At 42.5% G+C, this 16,850-nt stretch overlaps 1 protein-coding gene across 2 annotated transcripts in view; it reads right to left on the reverse strand.

Moving 5' to 3' along the window:
- LOC147207261 (Golgi apparatus protein 1-like) overlaps positions 1-16,850 on the reverse strand; it is a 25,038-nt gene continuing 8,188 nt past the window's right edge. The window contains exons 4-27 of one of the 2 annotated variants that reach the window (XM_086106354.1): positions 16,033-16,248; positions 15,746-15,949; positions 13,565-13,636; positions 13,269-13,455; positions 12,508-12,725; positions 11,950-12,071; positions 11,714-11,815; positions 11,330-11,483; positions 11,186-11,203; positions 10,546-10,683; positions 9,596-9,682; positions 9,450-9,512; positions 9,149-9,262; positions 8,658-8,746; positions 8,345-8,462; positions 8,162-8,254; positions 6,875-7,012; positions 5,579-5,702; positions 5,339-5,481; positions 5,143-5,244; positions 4,966-5,073; positions 4,663-4,783; positions 4,453-4,559; positions 1-3,263 (exon numbers count right to left, since the gene is read on the reverse strand). In XM_086106354.1, the coding sequence (XP_085962480.1) occupies positions 3,096-3,263; positions 4,453-4,559; positions 4,663-4,783; positions 4,966-5,073; positions 5,143-5,244; positions 5,339-5,481; positions 5,579-5,702; positions 6,875-7,012; positions 8,162-8,254; positions 8,345-8,462; positions 8,658-8,746; positions 9,149-9,262; positions 9,450-9,512; positions 9,596-9,682; positions 10,546-10,683; positions 11,186-11,203; positions 11,330-11,483; positions 11,714-11,815; positions 11,950-12,071; positions 12,508-12,725; positions 13,269-13,455; positions 13,565-13,636; positions 15,746-15,949; positions 16,033-16,248 (3,006 nt within the window). In that variant the 3' untranslated portion in view covers positions 1-3,095. The remainder of the gene's footprint in view (positions 3,264-4,452; positions 4,560-4,662; positions 4,784-4,965; positions 5,074-5,142; positions 5,245-5,338; positions 5,482-5,578; positions 5,703-6,874; positions 7,013-8,161; positions 8,255-8,344; positions 8,463-8,657; positions 8,747-9,148; positions 9,263-9,449; positions 9,513-9,595; positions 9,683-10,545; positions 10,684-11,185; positions 11,204-11,329; positions 11,484-11,713; positions 11,816-11,949; positions 12,072-12,507; positions 12,726-13,268; positions 13,456-13,564; positions 13,637-15,745; positions 15,950-16,032; positions 16,249-16,850) is intronic. The other variant, XM_086106355.1, reaches the window with a different exon arrangement.

The following is a 16,850-nucleotide window of genomic DNA, read 5'->3' on the forward strand; positions in this document are numbered from 1 at the left end:
TACAGTACCTCAGTATTTTATTTTAAAACCAGAACGTTCAACCGCAAAAAGCAAACACATTTTCACCTGACAGCACACGTTGGTCAAAATGGAGCATTATCTTTTCTCTGTTAAAAAGACCTACTGAAGCAAAGTTAGGAAAATGTGCAGACAATTTTATGAAATTGACTTATCTGTACAGCAAAATGAAATCTCAATAACTGCTCCATATTCACATTACTTGTGATCTGAAAACAACATACACCTTTGTATATTTGCATTCAAACATTTTTTATATATTTGTCTTTTTCCTTAGAACGTTTGATTCATGGACAATCACGCGGACATCAAAATAAACATAAAAACTGAAATAAGCATGTGAAGTGAGTTCCCAGCTTTCTTCAGGTTCATCTTCATTTGCAATTTGAGGTTAAAATTTGTACTGGATTATTTTTGAAAAAAGTTTTCAAAGCAGATGGAAAGGACAGAGGGGGGCATATCCAGCAAAGTGTTGGACGTTGAACCCTTTCTCCAGGAACAAAGTTGCCACCGGGGCAACGTACTGGTAGTTGCCCTTTGTGCAATAACGGCATGAAACGTTTAAGTCTTCGCGACCACGGTATCATGTCTGGCAGAGTGCAAAACAAACACTACACTGCTCAATCTAACGGGAATACACGAATCATGTCATATACACAAAAGGTGCAGATCCCATCGCAACAAATGCTCACATTTCAAATGTATATTGTTGACAGAGAATGATTGATTATTGTGCCACTTATTTTTTCCTGATTCAATGTTACACGTCTGCAGTTGTACAAGTGCGGTGCGTGAAGGAGGAGCGAGATTTGCAGATGCTGCTTATCATTGCTGAAGGCGACATGAGCATTGATGCTTTGACACGACGCATCGTAAAGCGGGAGACAATGTCAGCCAGTTACGTGTCAGGTTGTGTAGACTCGCAAGATTTAACAACATTAGACCCCCCACGTTGGTCAAAACAAAATACCTCGAACACTGATCAAAACTGAGCATTTTAGGTGTGTATAATTGCTGACAGAAACTCCTAGCTGAAATCTTTGTAATGATGACCATGAAAAATTGTGGGAAGTGAAAGCATGGAAGTTCATTCTCTTCAAGGTTACCTTCACTCAGGTGGCCGTAATAGAAAAAGAAGATCATCCCTCTACTTCTTCTAAGCATGCATAATTGGGTCTATAATTTGAGCCTGATTTGCCCCCGATAAAGCCGATTGAGCATTTATTCGCTATCTTATGACTGCACCGAATTAAGAATATAAACTTGCCCTGCAAATAAATGCTCACACAGCATTTATGGCAAGTCTTGAGCGTTTAGCCGATATCAAATGCTTCAATGGTGCCTTGAGACATGAGTGACCAGAATTAATGAGTTTATGGAGATAGAAGCTGTCAAACTAAACATAAAATACAATTACACTTTTTGTAATTTAAACAACCACTTAACTTTTGCTGGAAATCTGCTAGCTCAATGCTATCAACCAGAAACACCATCAATTACAAGACTAACAGGCATATGTTTCTTATCCTCGGTGAAGAACAGTTAACACCGCAGCTTACTGAGAGGTGTGTATCTCCTCTGTAGGTCTGAATTATACTGCCACCACACATCAGAAAGAGCAACACAATGTCCATTCAATTAAAGCAAATAGTGTGGAAAAAGCGGTTTAATTTCAACGTATTCTATTTAATTATGTCATCACTTTATGTTGTTATGAAGTACATTATAGTGTGTTATATCTCTTTAATCAAAATCTAAGATATTTTCTTTTTGGGGGGGACTGCAACAGATTCTTGGCCTTTCCATTCATTTCAATACGCAAAGTTGATTTGCGATATGAATGCTTTGAGTTATGAGTGTGGTCATGGAACAAAGGAACCTCGTATCTCAAGACACCAATGCAAAGAGTTGGTTATTGAATAAATGCTCCGATGACTTTATTGAAAGTGCTCAAATCAGATTGTGAATAAAAACTTGAGCTGGATATCGACATAAATGCTGAAACAGCTTTCCGTGAAAGCAGCTGAGGAGAAGATGTTGCTCTTGAACGGCAAGCTCATATTAGAGGCTAATCGCGACGAGGCATTATTAAATAATTGACGATTGTTTTTCCTCATCAGGGAGTCAATGTTACAAGTTTGGTGTGTGTGTATAAAATGCAATTGTGTCATAATTCTGCAGAAAAATAAGAATTGTGTCATCAAATTTTCCATAAAGCAATGCTGACAGATGTGGTAAGAGCAGGATGCCTTTTGTTGTCTGCGTTGTGATGAGTGACGGGATTTGAAGGCAGGAAACTATGTGGAAACGAGTCTCAACACCCCCAAACAATTTTGGCTTCCACTCCAGTGATCAGATATTAAATACAGTCGACATGAAATACGGCAAAGCCCTATCTGCACTGCGGTCTGTGTAGACTTTGTACTGCATTGTTTGGCTTCACAAATGCAAATCTCATTGAAAACAATACAAAAAAAAGGCATTGAAACAAAACAAAATATTAATTGGCATGATCACAATGAGCAGTTTGATCTCTGTGAGTGTTAGCCTCATGTGGCGAGCCAAAGCAGATCCTGTACACAAGCAAAGAGGACGGGACTCATCATCCGAATGAATCCGAAATTGGTTCAAAGCGACAGCAAAACGTCTCCAAGTTTGCCTCGACATCTCAAGCTGCTGTTTGACGTCTCTTCAAAGGAAATGAGGCGCTGCATGCTCCAGTTTTCTTTAAACATGACCAAAAACTAAGAGTTCTAACCTCAGCAGTCCTCAGTCACGCCACAAGAAGTGCTTTTTTTAAAAATACTGATTCATATCATGTCCAACTCAAAAAGACATCCTCAAGAAAAGGTTCGGGGCGTAGGAAGGAATGTAGGAGTAACACTGCTGGGGGAAAAAAAAATTAGCTTTGATTTGGCTGGAAATTCTCTGTCGGGCAATATTACAGCGAAGCTTGAAAAGAGGAGGACCACGTGTGTTGCACTGGTGTTGGCACTGGGCGTGTTGGTTGGTGGCAGACTGAGGTGGAAGAGGACAAGGACAAAGGGGTGAAGCAGGTGACGGAACTTCTCTGGCTTCTACCGGTCCTTCAGTTCTCTGATCACGCGCTTGGTGATTCGACCGCACAGCAGCCCCAACAGGAAGAGGACACCCAGGCTCAGTGCGATCATGAGCAGGATGTAGTTCTTCGAGGGCGAGGTCATCACCTGCACTGCCAGATCTGATAAGCCCTCTGCTGGTGCCACCTACGGGACACATAAGAGCAGATTCATTTCGGTCGGTTGGCAGATAAGGCTTTCTTTTATGGCAATTGTTCACCAAGAAGTCTTGGTGTGTTTTCTTGTTGCAAGGGAATTTTGAACTTGAAAGAAACGTCCAGGCGTCTGGCGACCGTTTGGCGAGCATTGGCGACCTTGACAAGATTGCAACTTTCGCTATCTTCGAAAACACTCGCTATTGTTTGCAGCTAAGTGGAATGGGGGCTTAATAGATGAATAGAGTGTCTTTCAAATAAATTCATGGTTCATTTTAACAAATACCAAACGTATAAGACCAAAACATTTAAGCATAATGAATCTGATATTTGTTGGAATGCAGACTAATTTATTGCTTGGGTCTGTTGAAAGAAAAATACAAGGGAAGAGGACCCTGAAAAAGTAATCACATATCAAAATGAAATTGCAATATCCTGCCCCCCCTAAAATAAATAAAGAAAGAAATAAAATGGCTTCGGGTTTCTGGCTCTATGTTTCCAATGTTACAATGCGGGACAATACCCTTGCGGTCAGTGGGAGCGCAAACATCAAGTTAAATTCCTTCCTTTTTACTCTCACATTCATGTTCTCGTGCTCACTCGCAACTAATCTTATTGGATTTACTTTCCTGTCCCGCTGATAAAAAGGATTTCATCAAAGCGAAAATGGCTCCTTCTAGTGCACCGGTGTCAAACTCAAGGCCCGGGGGCCAGATCTGGCTCATTTTTTGTGGCCCGCGAAAGCAAATCAAACAGGTCAACTTCTACAGTGATTTTTGTTATTTTGACTTCAAAATGGCGCCGCGAGAGTGGCTGCCTTTCCAGCAGCTCCTATATTTTGTTGTTCTACTTCTTCCTTTCATAACTTTGCTGCTGTGAATTGGGAATTTCTCCATTGCGAGACGAATAAAGGTTTTGTTATCTTAAAATCTGTACAACAGAATTCTACTTCTCATATGTGATAAATAGGGGAGATATTGCAAGCATTTTCTCGTTACCAAACTCCTCATTACACAAACTTAAACAATACAATACATACATGCTGATTAATAGTTGAATGATCCATATTCTTGACCTCCTCATATGTTTTCACATATGTCATAACGGCCCTCCAAGGGAAACGGTCACTACAATGCGGCCCGTGACGAAAATGAGTTTGACACCCCTGTTCTTGTGGTTACCTTCGCCGCGTAGCTCCACATGTCGATGCGATCCTGAAGTCTTTTCTTACACTCGGGCTGCAGGCGAACTCGCTTGTCCTGCAGTGCGTCCATCAAACATGACATCTCTGCATGGTGAGAAGAAAAAGAACACCAGCAGGCCCTCATCCTGTCACTTTGTTCATATTTGAAGCCAAAAGTACATCGCAATGATTGTGTGAGAGCACCCACGTCTTCCTCTTCCAGGCGGGATAGCGGCACAGTGATGTTTGAGGTCCAAGGCGCAGGCTGTGTGGAGGACCGGGTCCACAAAGATGTCTGCTTTACTCTGCTTGAGCATGTTAAAAACCTCCTGCACACAAGAAACCAGGGAGAAGAATCCAATGAACAAAGATCTTGACCTTAATACTAGCGTAGAGCCATTACCAATGAACATTGTTTCAAAATTCAAGGCTGACCCCCCCTCCGAGTGAGCTGTGGGCATCGGGTACTCAAATATATCATGGGAACTTTTTTCAGTGACACATTCAGCACCTTATTACAGGCCTCCTGTTTGATCTTGAGCAGGTTGACTTTCAGACACTCCTCTACCTGACCGGTCTGCTCCTGAGCAGCGGCCTCCTCCGCACAAAGCCGGGAGATCTGCGGGAGGAATCGCAAGATAAGGGAACCTCGGAAAGAAAAGGTCCAGCTTCCGAATGACGGGCGTACCTCATCCGAGCAGTGCATCTGCAGCTGCGGGTCCAGTCTGTAGTCCAGCGCCGACTCCTGGAGAATAACTCGGATCTGGTCTTCACAGTCTGGAGACAATCTCTAAACCGAAGCGGCACATGACAGGTGACGTGGTGATAGGAAAGTCCGGCTTTGTCTTGCACAGGGATGGGAGATGTCCGTTTATTGGACTGACCTGATCGGCATATTTGAGCTTGAGGCAGGCGATCACCTGACCCTCCAGCTCGCTGTCCTCGCTCGCCTTGTTCAGGATGGATTGGCAGAATTTGGGAATGTCAGCTCGGCACGCTTTCCTTAACACTGGGTTCAACCTGTAGTCTGGACGATGGTGTCAATTCAGATTTCAGTCGGCTTCTTCAAAAGCTGCACGGCCAGGCTTGCTCATGCGCATGTGTGTGTGTGTGTGTGTATCTACCTGTGTTCTGCGTGATCTGTCTCTTGGTGATCATCTGTTTACACTTCGGATCCATCAGCTCACTGTTCTTGTTCTGCTTCAGACACTGCAGAACATTTCTGGCGTCGGCTTCAGTGCAGAATCTCTTCAGAAGAGAGTTTGGGATATTAAGTGGTGGGAAGTACAATGTGGATTCAGTTTTTTCAGATACAAGGACTTGATATGAGTCTATTTTGTCTGCTTATAATTTTTTTATCTTCCCTTTTCAAGTTATTAAAACAATTTGTGTATTGATTCACCAGAAACATTTGTTTTTCCTTTTCCCTAATGGTAATGGGGCTTGTGTCGTACTTTTGCCATTCTGTTGGATTGGATTTTTATTTACGTATTTTTACACAATTGCAGAGACTACACAAGTACAGAGTGTCGAGCACATCTGTCGATGTTACTGAGTAGAATTTTACACACAGTCAGATCCATTCAATATTGGAACATGGACAATTCCCATTTTTTGGGCTTTGAACACCCGCACAAATGCTTTGAAATGAAATGAACGAGATGTGCATTTCACTGCAGACTTTCAGCTTTAATTTGAGGGGATTTCCATCCTAAGCAGGTGGAACGCTGTAGGAAGTACAACAGTTTGCCTGTATGTCTTCCACTATTTTAGGGACCAAAAGTAATGGAACATATTAACAATCAGAAATGAAACTTTCTAATACTTGGTCGCAAAGACAATGTCAGTCTGAAGTCTGACATCACCGGACGCTGGGTTTCAACCTTGGTGATGCTCTGCCAGGCCTCTACTGCAACAGTCTTCCGTTTTGTCTTCAGCAAGTGAATCGCATACTCAATTGGATTGAGGTCAGCCATTCTACTCGATTGCCTTAAAAAACTCGGGGCGTCAAACCTTTATTAAAATAGAATTTAATAAAACATTGTGAGATAACTTCACTACTGTGGCTTTTCGCACGCTATAAATGTGCATATTTTACAATATCATATTTCGTTTCATAAATTAGTTTTGGAGCCCTGCAACTTCAGCAGGACATCCTAATGTGCAATATTTGTTCTATTACCTTTGTACTTGTGGTGCCTTAGAAAGGGAGGTCACATATCCAAACATTCCTACAGCGTTCACTTGATTTGGATGTACAAACCCTCAAATCAAAGTTGCAAAGTCTGCCCTTAAAGCACAACTTGTTTGTTTCTATTCAAATTCATTGTGGTGGTGCTTACAGAGAAAATAATGAGAATTGTCCACGTCCACATGCTAGTATGTATGGACCTCTGTCTATTTGTTCTGCTTCTCCTCACCTTGATCATCTGCTTGCAGACTCTCATAAGCTGATAGTCTAGCTCCGGGTCGGTCATCTCGGCCTCCTGCAGCTTGAAGATCCGCTGGTGGCAGCGCTGGCTGAGCTGCTTCTTCTGCTCCTTCAGACACTCAATTATCTGAAGAGGTGAAGAGTGAGTTGTCAGAAGGGTTGAAGAAGCCTCAGTTTATTATGAGTACCATACTTGAACTACTGTGTGGAAATATGAGGGAAACGCCGGAAAAACAAACACGCTCCCTGTTTTAGAACTACACAAAAAACAAAACAAAACAATTCGAATGATTAATCGGTCAAAATACACTGAACCCACGCAGTATTCAAAAACAGGTACAAGTACAATTTTTTTTTAACCCATATCATTTAGATTTAAGTTGATAAATTGCTTAAACGCTGTAATGTAACGGAACATGAGAGAAAAATTACATATAAAGGTGCCAGAGTGTGTGATGACATCCCTGTTTAAACCGGAAGTTGTAGGAATAGATAAGCATAGCACGCAGAAGGGTAAAAGCATTTGTTCATATGTAGACGTTTTTCCTTTTCTTTTCAGAGTGAGATATACCAAATGAATGATCCATAACTATACTAGTGGCAAACAAATTCAAACTCACAAAGAACAAGGGGTAGGACTAGATACGTTCTTCCTAACTTGCTTTGAACAGGTAAATTGTGCTGAATGATGACTACCGTCTTTTCCACGCTAAAAGGCGCACTGGATTATGAGGCGCACCTTCAATGAATGGCCTATTTTGTCATTTTTATCATAAGACGCAATCTACAATGCATCCACTAGATGGAGCTATGCTCAAGGAAACTCCAACAGAACGATCAGATGTCAGTAAAGCTTATTAAATAAAGCAGCGACACGGTTTACTGAACCAACAACAAGTTATAACATTGACTCGTGAACGTTGAACTCTCTTACTGCTACTCTATTTCCGTGTTCAACTGCGTAACCGATCGCCTTAAGTTTGAACTCTGCGTTGTCAGCATGTCTCGAGCAAGGAGCCATTTTGGGGTCGAAATATTACCGTAATGCCCATACACAAGGCGCATCGGATTTTAAGGCGCTGTGAGCTTTTCAGAAAATGGAAGGCTTTTAGGTGCGCCTTTTCGTGAGGGAAATACTGTATTTGTTTTTCTTTTTTCAGTTTTACTTGCCTTTACTTACTGCCAAATTTCTATATGTTTAATATAATAATAATAATAATTAATCACCAGCAAACAAGAATTTGCTGGTGATCTCCCGTAACTTTGCTCATCTTACCTGAGCATTGCCAAAGGCCACGTTGTGACACAGACGACTGATGTCGGACTTACAAGGATCATACAGCTCCGGTTGCAATCTGATATCCTCTGACTAGAAGGAGAGTTGTCAATTTTAGCTGAAATGTGTATTGGCTTCGAAAAGCAGAAATGATGTTTGACAGGCCACCGCAAACATATCAACCATTTCGAGCTCCTCCACACGCAGCTGTTTGCGGCATTTCAGGGAGACCCGCTGCTCTTTGGCCTCCTGCAGCGTGTCATTCCTCACAGTGGTGCTGAGGCAGATGACCACGTCCACTCTGAACGCCAGACAGGGGATCAGTTGCAGTTAGATAAGACAGCGCCATCCTTTTCTGATCCCCAGAGGGGAATTTCCAGAAAAAGCAACCAATTTAAGTCAGATAATATTAGTCCAGAAAACTTTGAAACGCGAGACAGAGAGAGAAAGTAAGACTGAAATGAAACGCGACAAACTGGAATGGGATTGTACATACTTCTTTTTGATGTTTGGACATAAGCGAAGCACATCTTCTTTACAAGCCATCTTGAACTTGTAAGAGAAGCGGAAATCCTTCATCTGAATCTTGACAAGAAGACAAGGAAACGGTGAGTTTGGGCATCAGCGGTAACTTTCTCACAGCGCCAAATTTCAGTTATTTATTGCGGGGCACTTTTCACACAGCGAGCCTAAATTTATGGTGTAATCAATTTCCAAGTCAGAAATTGGCAAAAAGGTTTTGGCAACCACGGTGAAGAATACCCTCTTACTGGAAAAGGACCAAACCAGAAAATTCAAAAATATAAAAATAAAAACACAGCTTTCAGAGACTCACAATCCACCCGTCCCGTTTGACTTTTTCAAATCTGTCGGCATGATTAATCCAAGTCATGCTTTTTGTAAATAATTGAAAAAGCAGCAAACCCCCTTTACCCTTGCTGAATGTGAAAACCTGTTAGCGTACCTGTGAGGTCGTCAGGAACTTACCAGCTGGAAGTGTGTGACGCCAACGGAACACTTTTCATTCATCTCCTTTTGGTGTTTGTTCTGAACCAAACATTCCATGAGGTCACCGGTGTCGATTTGGTTGTCGGCCAAGTCCTAAAAACAAACACACACGCTTATTGCCTCCTACTCTTCTATTTAAATAATGGAGACGACCAAGTCTGACCAAGTATCCCAAATGTGACACAGACTTGGTCAGACATCTTAAATTGTGTGTGTGTTGTTTGTTTCTGGAAGGAGTGTTTGTGTGTGTGTGTTCAGAAGGTGGCAGAAATGTTCTCACGTGGCAGTGGGACTGGATCATGGGCTCGCAAGCTCTGATCAGCAGTGCATCTATTTGGACATCCTGTGAGAGATAAAAAATGAAACAATGTCGTGGTTTAATTTATGGTCTCCACCTTTGACTACTGAAGCGATGACATTGCTGACCTCTGACTCCAACTCGGTCAGGTTGCCCATGACATCCCTGCAGGCAGACACCAGGTCTTCCAAATGTTCCTGCAGACACTCAAGCTCCTGAGAAGCAACACACAAACACACGCATCTTAAAATTGCCAACATAGTTTTAGATTTAACATTGTGAAAATGTAACGACTGTATGGTCTGGGTCCCAAACACAACCCCCCAAAACTCAGTCGGTAGTACCTCCTTGGACATTTTGACACCATTTTCATCAATTCACATGGAATTCAATCTAGGATGCACCAAAAAGTCTCAAAGAATTTCAATTTGACCATTTTGCTTTGAAGCAGCCATGGTAAATTTCAAGGCTCATAGTTGACCAAAAGATAGATAATCACATAGTTTTCAAGGAATATCTTGAAACGGAACCCAATGTCAGTAGTCACCTGTCGAGGCAAACTTTTCTATCAACTTTAGTGTTGTACGCATGTCCACAGCTACAATCATTCTTTTCTTTTTTTTTTGAAGGTTTACTTGGTCCGAAAAGTGTTATCAAATGACTTTGTATAATGTTCCTTTGTTCATCTATTAATATTTGTTAGGTATAGAGGCAAGCAGAACAATTACAATGTACAAAAAAACGGTGTATCCAACCGCTACCTTTCAGACTACGGCATGGCTTGCTGCGAGTAAATTGAGACAGAATCCTCATTCTAGCCTTGTGTGTGTGTGTGTGTGTGTGTGTGTACTTTTTATGGCATTTGTGTTAGATGGTGCCCTGTGATATTTTGTGCATCGTTTCTAAAATACGTGACTGGGCTTGAGACAGGTTGGGAACCACTGATCAATAGCATGTAATTCGGTGGACAAAGAGAAAAGAATAAACCAAATAAAGCTCACAAAGTAGGCTTACAGAATTAAACAAGCCTACGCTTCAACCTGCATCGTCATCAGATTTACAGAGTCCCTTGTCTGACCTGTCCAGTGTCGGTCTTCTCGCTGCACCACTTGCCAAGATCCGTCATGCAGCGCTTCTGCAGCTCAGGGTCCAGTTTCACATCCAGCGCCCTCTGGTGGAGAATTCGCTGAACCTCCACTTTACAGTCTCGAGATAACTGCAGATACACAACTGTCATTGTAAAACGCTGAGATAAAGACCCAAATATGACATGAGACCAATTGGAACCTAATTAAATCCTATCATTGGAATGTGGACCAAGCAGCCTCAATATTATGACCATCACCAGCTTATGAAACGAAAACCATTCTGGCAGTGCCCATCCAAATTGACAACTATTACTTTTGCAACAGTTATCATATTTGATACAGTGCTTCTTGGTTTCCTAAGTAGTAATATTGAATATCATTGTACTGTGCAAGTGGTCATAAAGTTTTGGCTGTGTGGTGTTGAATAATCACAATACCAACATGCCACATGAGCTAATTTTTTTGTATTGTAGTTTATCTATCAAATCTTAAAAGTCCTGAAATCAGCACAGCATATGTTATGCATACAAATTACAACATCACTCCAACACTGATTCACCATCATCAGTCCAATCATTTGCTTCTTTCACCAGCATATTGATTGGCAGAGGTTGCTGACCACTTACTTACCTGAATGTCAGCGTTTACCTATTAAATTCAAAAACATAGAAGAGTTTCTTTTTTTTTTTTTTTTTAAATCACACGAACAACTTGGAATTCCTCCAATTCAATGTCAAATTCAGATTTGAGTTTCTGGGGTCATATCATACATACCCGGCGGCCCTGCTCCTCAGTGCGATAGGCATGGCGGTACAGGCAGGAGAAGACAGCGCCTGGCGGCATCAGCTCACTGGTTTCATTCCAGCCATGCGTGTGGCATAGTCGGGCAGCATCGCCTTGGCATTTCTTGTACAATATAGGGTCCAATCTGGAATAACAAATGAGAAGGCTCGATGCATAGCATTACTCCTGCCACTAAACTTTTCTTTGCAATGAGGTGTGTAAACAGACTACACATACAAAAACATTGTATGACCAGTAACACTTCTACAGTCCAAAGAACAACAATGTCCATCGATAAAAAAAATGGTCACTCCACGCTTCAGATGTCGGGGCAACTGGCTTGTTGCTCAATCACAAATCACAGCGTACACTCACTTCCAGTCCCTTGATATGAAATACTGGAGCTCCAACAGTCGATGCTCACAGTCCTCCACCATCTTTTCTGTGTACAGATGCTCCATCAGACAAGACAAGATCCTATACAAAAACGCGCATGCACACACGCACACACAATGAGGGGTTAGCTCTCGAAAAGGTTCTTTTTCATCTGAATGATAAGACTGATCATTCAGTGTGTGTGCGTGTGTGTGTGTGTGTGTGTGTGTCCTCACATTGGGTCTCCATTTCGGATATGTTTGCAAGCTGTCTGGATGACGGATTCGCAGGCCTCATTGAGTGCTCTGTCGATCCTGTAGTCAGCCCCAGGGTCGGCTGACTGGATCAGTGTCTGAAGCTGTGGTGGAAGCACAGTTAATGGAAACATTAAAAGGCAACAGCTGGAAAAGAAAACACCGTGGACTACATAATGTGATTTATATATATTTTTTTTTACATCTTCTGGAACCAGAGCCAGAAAGCCAAGTGCAAATAAACGTCTGTGGTTGTTTGGTATAATTTCCACGATCGCTTGCTGTTAACCTTTATACCATGGCACATCACAAGTTACTAACAAGCATTCCAAACTCAGTAGTGTTTGCTTTTAGCAAACACTCCAAATCTCATCTGGCACCATTTGGTGTGCATACTAGCCAAGTACGGTGGTATAAGCTGACAGCAAAGCTGCTTTCTTTCTATTGGGGAGTGTGTGTGTGTGTTTGTGGGGGGGGGCACACATAAATGTAAAAGCAAACATTCTAAGCATTGTTTCTGTCTTTCCTGGTGTTACTTACAGCACTCTGGCAAACACCGTCAACTGAGGCGCTACGGTCTCCACGGCCGATCCTCATCAAGCAATGCAGAGTGCGGCCTTTGCGGTGAAGGCCGGAACAGTGAGTCTCAATCTCAGCCCGGCAGTGCAGTATGATCTCTGGACTTAGAGAGAAGTCCTCCATCAGCATCCGCCGATAGTCCAGCATTTCACCTTGACACTCGCCAGTGACCGGGCGACCTACAGACAACACAAAACAATAACAAGGGGGGGGGGGATGATAATGGATGATAATGATAACGTCATGATTCTAACCTTGTACATTAACATCATGACTCATTTCATCAACAACAATTTTCAGCCAGGATTCAGCAAATAAGACACTTTTGGTGGACATATGAGCCTCTTTGGCTGCTCATACTGGATCATGTTACGAAGCATCAGGATATCAACAAGGGCAGTGTGATCTGTCCATGAGCATACAGAATCGGTGCATTCAGATGGCAATGGTCAATTGCCTGCACTTGTGCAGTGCTTTTTAACTCATTCACTCCCAAAGACGTTTTTAAACGTCTTTTCAGACTTGGTCCAGAATTGGCTGGTACTGAATGAGTTAAGCAACATGCTGTCAGTTCTTTCATCCAGTTACCCAATATTCTGAAAATATTGCCACTGTAGCTCATTTCACCCTTATCTTGTGTTCCAGTCACACAAATTTCAGCATAATAAATATGTGCTATTTCTTATGAGAAGATGCAAGTTGAAAGTGCTTTAAGAAGTCACCTCGGTGCACAGCGGCCTCAAGACACAGGAGCAGGTACGAGAGACGGGCCTCGCGGGCACGCGGCATGTTGGTATCAAGGCTGCAGCGGTGCTTCCTCAGGTCCAGCTTACAGGCTTTAGCCAGAGAGTAACTGACCCTGTAGTCCTGAGAGATCAGCTTCTGTCGTGTTGTCAGAGCGTCTCTGCACTACAAAGAAAGGGGAAAGACAAGATTTTCCTGTATGTTATATTCCAGAAACGCAACCATGTCAAGCAAGTCATGAACCAGAAAACAAGCATCAGTGAGTTGGATGCACCTTTTCTGACATGGCCTCTTCGAACTTGTGGTTGAACAGGCACTTGTAGACTTTTCCCTCTCCTGCCTGAGTCTAGAGTAAAGAGAATAAAAATGGCATCATAGAGTATACAGTAAAAAGACCATACTTGGTTTTCCTTCAGTGCAACACTTTTGAAGACATTTTAATGAAATTAAAAATTGGATTGAATCATCATACAATGCAATCAGTGCCGAGTGTTTCCTTCTTCCCTCCATCCTTCCATTTTCGATACCGCTTGTCCTCATTCGGGTCGCAGATGAACCGCTGGCTATCCTAACTGACTTTGAGCGAGAAACCAGCTACAACGGAGACTGGTCATCCGTCATATGTTGGAGGGCTGTTCCAATTTGTTATGTCACATCAGCTGCCTCGAGCCTATTATTTATTTATTTTTTTAAATGATGTACACTACAACACATCTATATTTATTTTGCACTTTCACAAAAGCTGCAGCTGTAAAAAGTGCCTTACAGAACAGTTATACAAAATAATAAAACACAACACATAAGACACGTAAAGTCATCCAATCGTAACCACTTTTTCTGCATACGCTTTGTTGTTTGAAGCAGTTATAGATGGAACAGGAGAGAATCAAAGTGTCCTTTTGCCAGTGGATCAGAGACCTCATGCTCAAAATGTGCATACGTCTGCTACGAGCCAAGTTTGAAAGTAAACTAGAAGCTGTAGCGTCCGGTGATGAAAAAAGATTTTGGTTCACTTCTCCTGTCCCATGTAAATCGCAGGCAGTGACTATCAGTTCCAAATACGCTCCGCTCCTCTCTCCTCATCCTCGGCTCCACAAGCCATCCTTCTAGCCGCATCAACGCAGACTGTCTAGGGGGGTTCACACGCCGGGGCTGCCCCAGTTGAGCGTTCACACGTGCAAATTAGCTCCGGCGTAGCCCCGGAAAACAGCTTACACCGGAGCAAATTTGATCCACCTCAGGGAGGTGGTTTAAAAATTTGCTCCAGAGCAAATGCTCGAGAAGAGTTGATTACGTACGGCGAGAATGCGTTGCGTTCGTGCTCTGTCGGACTTCCGTCATGTGTTTGTTTAATAACGACACAAGACTTGGCTGGTAACATCTTTCCTTTTGTAGGAGACTGGACTGTCTCAGAGTTGTTTGTGTAGTTTGTTCCTTTGTTGTGTGTTCACAACCCCCCGCCCCCCATATATAATTTATTTTGTGATTTCCTCTCTTGATTTTCTGTTTGGCGCATTACGTGTTTGCTTTTCTGAGTGTCATTGAAGTCATCGTTGAAGTACGTTTTCGGGGGCGGTCACTCTCGAGCAGAAGGCACGGAGACCGAGAAGGAGAAGGACGTTCCTGTCCAGTAGTCGCTTGAATTGTGTATACGTTTTAAAAAGAACCAACACGACAGCTCATTTGTTTTCTGTCGTTTTGCCCCGCTGCAGAAACTGCCGTGTGAACGCAAGTGGGGCTGCACCGACGCTGTGCCGGTGCAGACACGCTCAGAGGCTTTGTACGTGTGAACGTTCCACACAATTTGCTGCGGTGTAAAATATATCGCAACAAAATACATCGGTGCAGCGCCGGAGCAAATGTGTGCCGTGTGAATACCCCTCAAGAGCGCCGACATCTCTGCTGAACAAAACGGGGCTGTGAATAATGCTGCCCATTACAAGTGCAAAACACAAAAACGCCCAAATACTGTTCCTCCCAATCAAAACCAGTCCTCGTACACGCGTGCTGCAGAGAAGGCGTAACCACCAAGCACAGATTCTTCTCCTTTGATGAATGACGTGGCCAAAACGCTGAAAACAGTTCACATCGGGTCCGCACGAAGGACAACAACCACAATTGACAAAACAAAACACAAAAACAACAAAAAGCAAAGCTCTTGAAGAGCTCTTGCAAATACGGCGCCATCTTGGCTGTATCAGTAAGGTTCTTTCTTTGACACAAATGAATAACCCGTGAATGTTTGAATAAGACTGGTAGAAATTTATGGCTGTGAAGGTTCTACAAAAGTTCTAATGTGGCATTTGATGTCAGTTATGATCTATTTCTTGATTAAATCTTCCTTTGCAATGTGAAGGTAGGTAGCAATTACTGACTAATGTGGATGGAAATTATTCAGACAAATGCTAATTATGTGAATAATTCAAAAAAGAGAAAAAAGTTTGTAATTACGTACATTTTGGCAGAATCTCTCGCGGTCGTCTCGACAGGAAAAGTAAAGATGTCGATCAAGGTGGAAGTCATCTGATGACAGTTCTGCAACTCGCAGGATAGCCCGCTGACACTCCTCTTTGATTGGACGAACTTGGTCTTGTTGCTCTGCCTCCTTCACAAGTGCCTTTTCCAGACAAGCGATGACTTCCCCTTGGCTGTGGATGTCCTGATGTGCAGAGCCAACCGCAGCAAATTCAAGAATCATACACTGTTCACGTTTATGAGGCATTCACTTGAAGAAAAAGTCACCTTGTGTCCTATGTTGATGCTCCCGCAGCGTAAATTGTTGATGTCTTCTTTACATTTGTCCATAAAGCCACAGATGAGGCGGTAGTCACTGAAGATAATGCTTGTCATTTTGGTGATGTACTGGCTGCACTGATACTCGCTGATGTTGCCACGGTGATCGACCAGACAAGATACGAGGTAGCCCCTCCCACGTTCCTCCTCATTACACTCCTTAATCTATGTTTATGAAAGAAGAGGAGAAAATGAACGAGATTACGGGTTTTGAAAGAAGTAGGCATGTCTCACAGCAAAAGGTATTTAAAAAAAAGAACGTCAAATTGCACACATGTAAGAACTACTACCTTAAGCAATCATGAAAACAACTGCAATTTTTTGAGATTACAGTCAGTTGTCTGGTTAGGAGGGATTTGTATCTTTGTTTTGTTTGCTTGAGGAAAGACAGAGCAGATGGTGAGTAGGACCATCAGAATGCCGCCATGTTGGGAAAGAACAGACAGAGAGAATGCACTATTCGATTTTAAGATAAGATAACAAAACCTTTATTCGTCTCGCAATGGAGAAATTCCCAATTCACAGCAGCAAAGTTATGAAAGGAAGAAGTAAAACAACAAAATATAGGAGCTGCTGGAAAGGCAGCCACTCTCGCGGCGCCATTTTGAAGTCAAAATAACACAACACAACACATGAGACAGACAGTCGTGCAATCTTTACCACTTTTCTGCATACACTTTGTTGTCTGAACACACGACAATGCATGTAAATGCATGACCTCATTGTGTTTTGTTGTAGTGCTACAATGCTCTTGTTTTCAACCTTAA

Source organism: Hippocampus guttulatus, chromosome 3 (assembly GCF_054856545.1).
Source record: "Hippocampus guttulatus isolate MCC_2025c chromosome 3, RoL_Hgut_1.0, whole genome shotgun sequence".
NCBI lineage: Eukaryota > Metazoa > Chordata > Actinopteri > Syngnathiformes > Syngnathidae > Hippocampus > Hippocampus guttulatus.